At 32.2% G+C, this 11,416-nt stretch overlaps 1 protein-coding gene across 1 annotated transcript; it reads left to right on the top strand.

The window, feature by feature from the left end:
* Positions 1–8,811: 8,811 nt before the first annotated feature.
* Positions 8,812–11,141, top strand: LOC130939139 (uncharacterized). The gene is made up of 5 exons (XM_057867237.1): positions 8,812–9,323; positions 9,449–9,787; positions 9,876–10,218; positions 10,315–10,446; positions 10,528–11,141. The coding sequence occupies exons 1-5, from the start codon at positions 9,027–9,029 to the stop codon at positions 10,644–10,646; spliced, it is 1,230 nt and encodes a 409-aa protein (XP_057723220.1). The 5' UTR covers positions 8,812–9,026; the 3' UTR covers positions 10,647–11,141.
* Positions 11,142–11,416: the final 275 nt, after the last annotated feature.

Here is an 11,416-nt window from a genome sequence, read left to right as displayed (position 1 = left end):
AGGTTTTAGATAAAAAAAAATTAATTTTTGGCTGACACTTAATATCCCAAATTGACAACTATAGGTTCTTCTCCTTGAATTTGGTGTCTAAATTTGTTTATACACATAGTAAAAATAGAATGTTAGATTATATCCCGATGAGAATGAATATAACCCATTCTTTTTCTTGTACTAAATTGACTGATCTTTTCTTTATCTCAAGGGGGTTCTGCAAATAATTCTAACTTCACTTAATTTGAAATATTTTTTTTTATCAAGTTATGATTTTAAGTTCTATCTGTATTAAATAATTTTCTAACCCATGAATCTTGGGTCTTGGTATTTGTCTGTAGAAAGGATGAAAGGTGGATAATTTCTAAACTATCTATCTTCTCTGATACTAAATCTTCCTTTATTTGCAAATAAGAGATAGATGATTGAGGGGCATCTGATATTTATTTTCAGACCATCTACTATATTATTCTATTTTCTTTAACGGAACAGAGAAGATAATCCTTCTGCACAAATGAAAAAAAGGTACGGAGAGAGAATTTCCTTATTAGAGCCCCCTGTTAGGTTAAAAAAACTTATTAGTTAGCCTTCCATTAATAAAATATGATACTGTCATGACACACTCTTGAATCCAACTGATCCATCTTCTTCCGAATTCTAACTTCATAAATAACTCCATTTGACTCTATTATAGCCTTTATTCATATCCAACTTTATTGCCATATCAAAATCATCAAAGTTTTTTTTTCCAAAAGTGCATGTATTTTTGGATGAATGTTACTCACTTGCTAATGAGAAATTTTAGAGGATAAATAAGTTTAAATAACTCGATTATTCAACAAAAATAGAATTGATCTAATATAATAGATTATAAGATCTAACAAGTAATTATGTATAATCGACTAAAATCTTATTGAAAAATTTATATTTGTATTACATATTAATTCCAGTTTTTCGAAAATCAATTCGGCTCAAATATAGGATTATTTTATATATTCAATTAAAAAATATAATTCGTAGTGCTATTTTTATAGTTCAATATTAGTACACTAATAATGTAGATTAAACAAACGAAACGTCAATTAAAATTAATGGTGGAAAAAATGTAATTATTATATTCATATTTAATTATTTACGAGATAAGTCTCAAAGTGGTCCCTGAAGTTACTGTCGAGCTTCATAGTGATCCCTGAAGTTAAAAATTACTCATATTCATCCCTGAACTTGCACTCCGGAACTCAGACTCGTCCTTCCGGCCAATTTCGTCCAGCTGGCGCAACCGAAAAGCTGAATTGGACTCGTTGGTGACATGCACACTGTCAGCACAACAGCTAGCTGACGTGGCGACGTAAACTGTTTTGACTCAATTTGGTCCCTAAATTGAGGTTAAAAATCCTAACCCCCAATTGAATATCTTCTCCTCTTTTCTCCATCGCACACTCTCTTCTCCTCTCTAGCGCGAGCAACGCAGCTGGGAGCTCCAACAACCCATGATCATTTGGAAGCATCATGAGGAGAATGAATAGAAACAAAGATGCGCGTCTGCCAGAATGGTGTGGGTGCGGGTCGAGACCAGTGTTGCAATGGTCAACGACAGATTCTAATACAGGGAGACCGTTCGTGGGTTGCCCAAACTACAATGTAAGTGTTTGATGCTATTATTTGCTGTAATTCTGGATGTAAACTTGGTTGATTCACTTTCCTAAGTGCAGACTGCAGGTAAGAGGTGATGTGGGTTGTTTCTGTGGGTGGATAAAATTTTGGAAGAAGATGCGATAACATGTGATGGTAGAATAAGCTCTTCAAATGACAACAAAGAATGGAGGATGAAGATTAGATTCTGAAGTTAGAGTTCTCAAAATAGGGGGAGATTTTGCTGTTTACATGTATGCTACTGCTACTGATTACAGTTGTTGTGCTTGTCTTAAGGTTGGATAGGCAACAGAGTCAATTGTATTTAGCAAAAAAATATGTGACATGGGATATGCATATGTTGTTCTGTACATGTACTTTACTTGTCCTTTTGGTAGAAAGAAATGCAGATTAAACCGTTTGACATGACTGTGTAAGAATAATTTAGAATTTGAATAAACAAGAGGTTATATGGAAATAATTGTTCCTGCACTACTAATGGATTCATCTAATGGAATTAATCTTAATTGCATATCAGAGACCAAGAAAAAAATTTGCCACAGCTCAATTCAAGGGAGTCATAATCCATATTCATATATTCATAATGCAGAAAATATATTTAAAATAGGCATTACAGAGTCAGGGCAATATTCAACAAGTATATCAAAGTTATAAACATATTGAGAACACAAGTTTTGAACACTAAAATTCCCAACACTGGGTTCAAAATTCAGAAAGCACAATGCTTCATCAAAATAGATAAATAAAATAATCTTCTCATAAACGTAATAATCCTAGTCTTCATTTTTTGTTTCTGGGTGGTCTGAATCCAAGGTTGGGAACAAACTTCATAAAGTTAGCAAGCCATGTAATGGTCACCTGTGATGCACCTTGCATAGGATGAGACGGATAATTTGTTGCGGGTTAACTCGTTGCTGGTTGGGTGTTGCTGCTTGATTATTGCTTCCTGGAGTTGTCTTTTTTTGTTTGGAGAACTTCCTTTTGACAGGGAATTTTGATGACCTCACAGGAGAAGGCAAAACCTATTAGTGAAGACATGTAAAATAGTTAGTAAAAGTGCATAAGAACATGCACATAATAAAATGAATGTCATCTAATTTTTTGAACCTATTGAGAGTCATCGGTTTGTGACAAGGGTGGTTGACTGAGTTCAAGCTGAATTTCGGTAGAGGGTTGTGGGACAAGGGTGGCTTGACCACTATTAGCAGCAAGGGGCTGGACAGCAGCAGCCTCTGCAGCAACAGCAGCATCCTCATTAGCAGCTCTAGAGTTACATAAGTGACATCAGAATGGTCCCTTCAGTTTTATAAGTGACATCAAAATGGTCCCTATTCTTTACATACAAATCAGTTCATTATATATACAGCAGTTCATCAAGCATTAGTCAATTTACTAAGTAAAGCAGTAGTTCATTATATACACAGTAGTTCATTATATAAGCAGTGATCCAACTACCCTGTAATGAATAACTTTTCACTTATTCTATTATCGCAGCAGCCAATACTAATTATACAACAACAAATAAAATTTTAAAACGTACCTTCTGCTTATCTGATATGAAACAGAGCTTGTTTTGCTTATAATCTCCCAAGTCCTCATGAAGTAATTCCGAGAACCACCTCCAATTTTCAGTATTTTTAACATGAACAATTGCATATGCAATCACATACATATGATTCTCTGCATATCTAATATGAAACAGAACTTGTTTTGCTTATAATCACATTATTCGTTGTCATTTGAAGAGCTTGTTCTACCATCACATGTTACCTCATCTTCTTTCAGAATTTTATCCACCCACAGAAACAACTCACACCACCTCTTAACTGCAGTCTGCACTCAGGAAAGTGAATCAACCAAGTTTACATCCAGAATTACAGCAAACAACAGCATCAAACACTTACATTATAGTTTGGACAACTCACGAATGGTCTCCCTGGATTAGAATCCATCGCTGACCATCACAACACTGGTCTTAACCTGCACTCACACTATTCTGACAGACGTACATCTCTGTTTCTATTCATTCTTCTCATGATGCTTCCAAATGATCGTGGGTTGTTGGAGCTCCCAGCTGCGTTACTTGCGCTAGCCATAACGTGTGATTTTTTCGAAGATGGAGAAGACACTGTAGGAGAAGCAATAGAGGAGAGTCACCTCTGGTGCGATGGAGAAGAGAGGAGAAGAGAGTGTGCGATGGAGAAGAGAGGAGAAGAGAGTCAATTGGGAGTTAGGGTTTTTAACCTCAATTTAGGGACCAAATTGAGTCAAAACAGTTTACGTTGCCATATCAGCTAGCCGTTGTGCTGACAGCGTGTCACCAACGAGTCCAGGTTAGCTTTCCGGTTGCGCCAGCTGGACGAAATTGATCGGAAGGTTGAGTCTGAGTTCCGGAGTGCAACTTCAGGGTTGAATATGAGTAATTTTTAATTTCAGGGATCACTATGAGGCTCGAGGATAGCTTCAAGGACCACTTTGAGACTTATCTCAATTATTTACTCATCAACTTTAAGATACCCATGTTTGAATGAGGCTAAAAAATTTTGATATAAAAATATTATTGAAGATGTGCTCTAAGATGGAATTGGATGGTACGGTATAATTCTTAAGTGTGATGGGTCCTCTGTTTTTCGCATTGTCTGAGAAGGTTTAATAAATTTAAGAAAATTCTTATGCATCTCACAGAAAGCAAGAAAGTATTTTAAAAAGTTTTGAAATAATGCATCTCACTTAGTGCGAGAAAGCTTTTCCTTTTTTTATAAAATAAAAAATTAAACCATTAACTACGAGAAGCGTCAATAACACTAAGTATGACTTCAGTACCGTGAAATAGAATTGCCCTTTTAACACCATCAAATTCGCTATTGAGTGTATGTACTCTTCTGTCACATTCTCCTTTATGTTCCTTACCAGCTTTAAGGCATATTCTCAAGTAAGACCTTCAAACTATGTAATTTATTTATAGAATTTGTGTAATTTGTGATTTGTTTAATTGTTTTATCATCTAAATTTCTACTATTAAATAAACAATGAGTAGAAGATAAAGGGATGTAAAAAATATTATCTTTTTTAAATAAAGTCAATCGTTGTAAAAAAATCATTAAAATGCTATTATTTCTTTGTAACTCGATAATCAAATTAAAGTACATAAAAAATGAGGATTGTCATGTGATTTTTATTTTTATGCAAGAATCAAAACTTCTGAATTTTAATCGATTATTTTCATATGTTAATGCACCCTCCAAAAAAGAAAGTATCCATAAAAATATAAACATTTAATATATTAAAAATCTAGAAGATATGTAATACTTCCTTCTTTTAAGTAATTCATATGGATAACAGAGTATGACTAACTCCCAAACACTCATGACAACAAAATCATATACGAAAGTATCTTTTGTTATTGAAAATTCTAGAAAAACACACTGAAAAATCTGTTGAAATCTCTTTGCAGATTTAGTGTGAAAGGTTGGCCTCTTCTAGATCTAGAAAAGACTTGAAAGTGTGATGTGATTCTATTCATTTTTTATTCTTAACCCCAACGACGTGTGTTGCATTTGTAGCTTCCCGTAGTTTATGTGATGTCAGCATTGTTGTTCATTTTCTGTAAAAAAATCTTGGTCCACTACCAATGTGTTCATCACCAGCTAGAGTCATTCTGATGCACATCACTAAAATCAAGCCAATATAAAAAATAGTTTTTATTAGAATGGAACTTACAACAAAGTTTGAAAAAAAAAAAAGAAAAAGTCTATCATTCTTGAAAATATTAATATTTTATGTTAAATTTAAAAAATACTAAAAAAATTCAAAATTTGAATCGCATCAATATACCCATACGAAAATGTATCATTTGGCTAATTTTTTTAGAAATAGAAAAAAATAATGTTTTATTTAGTATCGTAGTTAATTAATGTGTTTTTCTTTATATAAATTTAAAATTTTTTATTTTATTTTAAATAACAAATTCGGACCCTCAGATTTGAAAAATTAGAGGGTTAGATTTTCATGGTGGACAAATCAAAAGTTTCAAATTGTGATGAGATGAATTTTTTTTCGCTTTTAAACAAATTTGAAGGTCCAATTTATATATTTAAATTTTTTTTCAACACTAAAATACAAATCTAACTCTTAGATTTATATTTAAAAAAAATAAAAAATAAAAAATTTGATGACATAAAAAAAATTTACAAATTTAACCCTTAAATTTGTGACTTCCACATAAAAAAAACACACTAACTCTTTACATTATTTAAAAAATATTACCGAAATCTTAATAATAAAAATAAAAAACGGCATCATTTTCCCATAAGACAAAAGAATGGCATATGGATTCAATTTGAGTATTACTATTATTATTTTTAATATAAATATTAATTTTGTGCTCTTATTTTGACAAAAATTATTTGTGTATGTAAATGCCGGAAAATGGAAATTACCCGGAACGACCCCACCAATCAGCATCGGGTGCAGATCTAATCGCTACCTCAAATCATAATAATAACAACAACAATGCTAGGAGTAATTTAAAACAAGAGTCAGAGGCTATTTTAACAACTCCTACTAACAAATTTAAATTTCAAAGTGAATCGAGCCAAACCCAAGAATTTAACTCAAATCGCAAGTAGAGACAAAAAAAATAATGGTAGAGGGTGGAATTAGGTGACTGAACAGTGAAATATACTGCATACTAATTCCCTCCCCGGTGCACAATTCCAAGACTTGAAATTTGATTTTGGAAAAGTAGAGAAGAAACCTTGCCAAGCAGTACAAGCTGAAGATGTAAGAAATTATATTATATCATACCGAATAAATATAAATTAACAAGAATATAAATCAAGTTTTTTTAAAATAAAAAAGTTAATAAAATAATATTTTAATCACTATTAAATTAAAATAATAAAAGATGATTAAAGTATTATATTACTATTTTATCAATATTTTATTTTACAGCGTAAACTATTAAAATAATATCAAAACGTTTGTATTGCTGATAAAATGAATCACAAAAGATACTAACAATAAATAAAATTTTCAAAAGTTTAAAAATACAACAAAAAAATTAAATATTAAATATATATTTTAAAAAATATTTTAGATATTAAATTTTGATACAAATTTTTGTAAACATTATTAAAAAAATATTTTTATCTTCAAAATTTGATAATTTTTTGTTAAATAAATTTTTTAAAAAATAAATTTTATTGTGAAAAATTATATTTTTTGAAAAATAAAAAGAAAAAACTAAAAAACAAATTTTATTTTAAAATTTTTTGTATATTTTTTAAATATTTATTTATTATCACAAAATTAAATCTAATGAATATAATGTTTAACTATTCATTAGTTCTTTTTGTCATATATTTAAATTATTCAAGAACCATTTTATCAATAGTATCTTTTATAAACTTTTTATGGACAGTTGATCTTTTAGAATACGGAATTGATAGTTAATTTTATTTAAAATTTTTATTTTAATAAATATATAAAAACCTCGTAAAAGAAGTTAAAAACCCATCCCATAAATGCCAAATTGCCAATCATATCCGCCGCGAGTAACACCATTTACATATTTAATATTTGGTGAAAATTTACTTAGAGTTGTTTTTACGTAAAATTAATATTTAAAAGTTATTAAATAATTTAATAAATTTAATTAAATTATCTAATAAATTTTAATTAAATTATCTAATAAATTTTAATTATTTATTTTATATAAAAATAATTACATCTTAATAGTTAAGCTATCGCTTAATTAATGTAGTAGATTATGTTATGTTATCATATTTGAAAAGAAATCTCGTAAAATATTAGACTCTTCACCGTAATTATTACGTCTTTTGCATTAAAAAAAATTATTACTTCTTTGTTCTTTCTTTATAAAATAAGTATGTTCTTTTTTATTTGATTAGCACACGTATTTTAGTTTTTATACTTATTAAAAGAATATCGTAGTTACTAGTTAGAGGGACTAATTAACATATTAGTATGGATCTCAGTAGACAAGTGGAAGACGGATCGCATACCAGGACAAATGTCATTTATTTTTTTACATATTGGTTTAATCTTGGTATAATATTCAATTATTAAATTTTATAATATTTTTTAAAATTGTAAGAATAATATAATACATTTTTCTTGAATTGACAATACGTCTTTTTTATATTGTATATTTTAAATTAAAATATATAATATAAAAGTAGTATATTGTCAATCCAAAAAGACATATTATACTATTTCCACAATTTTAAAAATACCGTAAAATTTAATGATTAAGTATTACACTAAAATTTTTTTAATATACAAAAAAATTAGCCGACAAATGTCCCAAACCACTGGCCCAATATTTCCAGTTGTTAGTAAATTATGAAAAAAAAATATTAGAGATTTATTAAAATTTATTATTTTTTATTATTAATATTTTTAAAAAATATTATTAAATTATTAAATTAAAAAAATTAAATTCATAATTAAAAATAATAATAAATTTTGATAATTATTTTAATAATTTTATTACATATTTTTTATTTTTCTTACTAATCCCTTTTTTGTCATTCTTTTTTTTTTAAATTTTATATGAAATTATCAAAATCAATTATTTACATAATACTTTTTCATTTTATATTTTCAATATCTTAGAAGCTTCTACTTAATGAATAAGAAATTTATTTTGTTGACCAATATCATATTCATTATAGCAAAGCTTTTCATTTATACTATTTTAGTTGAAGGTAAAAATTGGTATGAAAAAATCTTTATAGATAAATTTCAAATATAATTTTATATATCTATCGTATGAATAAAATTCTACATTCTACTGTTACCATGAATTGGAGAAGAAAATATGTGTATCCATGAGATCTTAATAAGCATTTTTCGAAAAATATTTTCTTTAAAAAGAATTCTCCATTTTTGAAGTTTGGATTTTTTCAATGTATAGAAAATTTACAATTAATTTATATTTCTATTTCTATTTGTAACACTTGTGAAGAATATCTTAAAATATTTATTAAAAGATTTTTTAAAAAAAAATAATTTTGAACTGTCTCAAAGGGACCCTGAAACCTTAATAAAAGCAACTTGTCTTCAACATTCTATACTCCAACTCACAAACCCCACATACACACACATCTTTCTCTCTCTCTCTCATTTTTTTTTTCTTTTCTTTTCTTTTTAGGGTTCTATCTTTTTCTCTGTGCTCTCTCAACTGGGTCCCACGTTGGCCTGCAAAACACAGCAGTACAGCACACACAGCTGGGTCATTATTAAATCTTCCTCAACCAGCAACTTCAACTTCCTCATTCTCCACAACGGTTCTACACTCCCTTCTTTCCTACACTCTCTCTTCTATCTTTCTTTACACACTTAACTCACCAAAAACCATGGCTAAGGCTTCAGAAGAGGCTGACCTATGGCTTCACCACAACACCACTACTCCTGACTTGGCTGTCGCCGAGTTTGGCTTCCCTTCCGAGTTCCCCTATGAGTTCGACTCGTTCGGGTTGGAGCCACTCAGCTCACCGCCTGTGGAGTCCGTCGCCGGTTCCACTGAGACCGAGAGCAGCGACGAGGAGGACTTCTTTGCCGGGTTGACTCGCCGGCTCAGTCAAGCAACTGTTCACGAAACTCGGAACCAGCAGCTCAGTAGTGTCCCCATCAGCAACAGTGACAAAGCTGAGGTAAGAAAAAGAAAGGGTTTCTTCGAAGCCTCAAAACGCTGTCGTTTTCTTTGATTGTTTCCTTTTGTTTCCTTTGCAACGAAGCTAACTCTATCACTTTTTTTGTTTACTTTCCTTTTTGGCAGAGAGAGAAGACGACTCGGGTCCTAGCCGGGTCACCCCAGTCCATACTGAGCGGAATCGGGAGCTGGTCCGGTCGAAGTGCGGGGTCCGGCGACGGAAGCCCTGAAGGCGGTTGTTCCCGAGTTTCGTCGCCGTTTTCCGCCGCGAACGACGCCTGGGAGGTCATATCCGCCGCCGCTGGTCAAGTCGCGAGGCTGAAGATGCACGCCGGCAGCCCCACCGCTACAGCCGCAGCGTCGAAGCTTGATTTCCAAACCCGAGGAGTCCTCGGCGGCCTCCCTCACTCAACTGCCTCCTTCGGGAATCCAAATCTTTCTCAGATTTACAACCACGCGCCTCAGGTAACCGTCTAAAGAGTTTGTTACAACTAAAAATCAAAGTTAGTTACAACCGTAACTTATATCTAACCGATTTTGTTAACTTATCCAGGTTCCGTACCAGACGGTTATGCAGGAGCACTTGTTCAAGCAGCAGTGTAGTTCTGTGTTGGGAAGGCAAGGGAATAATAACAAACCGATTAGCTGGTCGAGTCAGCAGTTACGTGGGGGCGTGAAATGCGTGCGCGTTATGCCTCAATCTTCTGCATGGCACAATCTGCACCAAGTTAAGAACCACCAGAACCAACAGCACATGGCGCGTGCCGGATCCGGATCAAGACCCGTTTTTCAATCCGGATCTGGTGCTGGTGGTATTAAAAGGGGTTGTGCTGGCACAGGTGTTTTCTTGCCACGCCAATACGGTGCCCCTCCTCCTGAAACACGCAAAAAAACAAGTAAGAAAAAAACCTTGTTAATTTGATAATTTCTGTATTATTGTTACATTTGTCGGTTTTATTATACTAAACTTGAAGTGTTTTCTTTGTTTATAGGCTGTGCACCTGTTGTGGTCCCAGCAAAGGTTATGCATTCTCTGAACTTTAACAACAATGACCTCAATGTTAACGCTGCTACTACTACTTCCACCCAACAGCAACGATTCACAAGAGCTTTTTCAGACTATGGTGAGTATTTAAATTCAAGATGAGTTAATTACCTAGCAGTAAGTAGTAACTTTATTAATTATTTTAATTAATTTTTTGTAGATGCGTTGCTGGCAAGGAGAAATGCTCTTCTGATACAGCAGCAGAGACTTGCTGCAGCTTTACGGCGAGAAGAGACAGCTACTTATGAAGCTGCTCTGCCTCAGGAATGGACGTATTGACGTCTCTTCGTAATTTGAATGAAGATTAAAGATTCAGTTTCTCCAATGGGGTGAAGCAGCAATAGGGCAATACTGAAGATGAGAGAATTAGTAAAGTTTTAATATTAGTAGGGTTGTCATAGGGCAGTTGGTATTTTAGGGTTTTTTTTTTGAGTTTTTTATTAATATAAAGATGTGATTCAAGAATGTGTTTAGGTGAAATAAGATCATCCGGTTTTTGGGGGGAAGATGCAGCTATTCGGGGTCTTTCAAAGATCTTTGATTATTAATTATTAATATTTATTAGTTGTAATAAGTTAAGGGAGGCCCATTTTCTTACCATCTTGTAATATGTTGATGGATGGAAGTGTGTTAGTGGGGTTTGTTAGAAAGTGTTTGAAAAAAATTGCCCATAACTCTTGCTCGTTATTACAGAGTAGTATATGTAATAATAATAATTTATACTATAGTGTGTAGTAAAAAGAAGGCTGAGTTTGTGCTTTTTACTGTTTCTCACTAGATATTTGGCTTTATATTTCATTTTCTCACATGAAATTTGTCGTTGTTACATCGCTGTCAATTGTCAAATGTCAATAGCATCTCATAACCCCAGTAGCGGGGGCAGCTTAAAATAAAAAGAGTGATTACTGATTAAACAGGGTTACGATTATGATGTAAAGTAGAATGGATTAATCAAGAGAGATTTGATTCAGTTGAAAGAGAGTTGCTTGCGGAGTTAGGCACAAGGGATGCAAATGAAATGAATAGGCATGATGGGGTGGGTCTTTTCT

Source organism: Arachis stenosperma, chromosome 7, assembly GCF_014773155.1.
Source record: "Arachis stenosperma cultivar V10309 chromosome 7, arast.V10309.gnm1.PFL2, whole genome shotgun sequence".
Lineage (NCBI taxonomy): Eukaryota > Viridiplantae > Streptophyta > Magnoliopsida > Fabales > Fabaceae > Arachis > Arachis stenosperma.
Note: the sequence above shows the minus strand (reverse complement) of the source record. Positions and strands in the feature narration are given on the sequence as shown.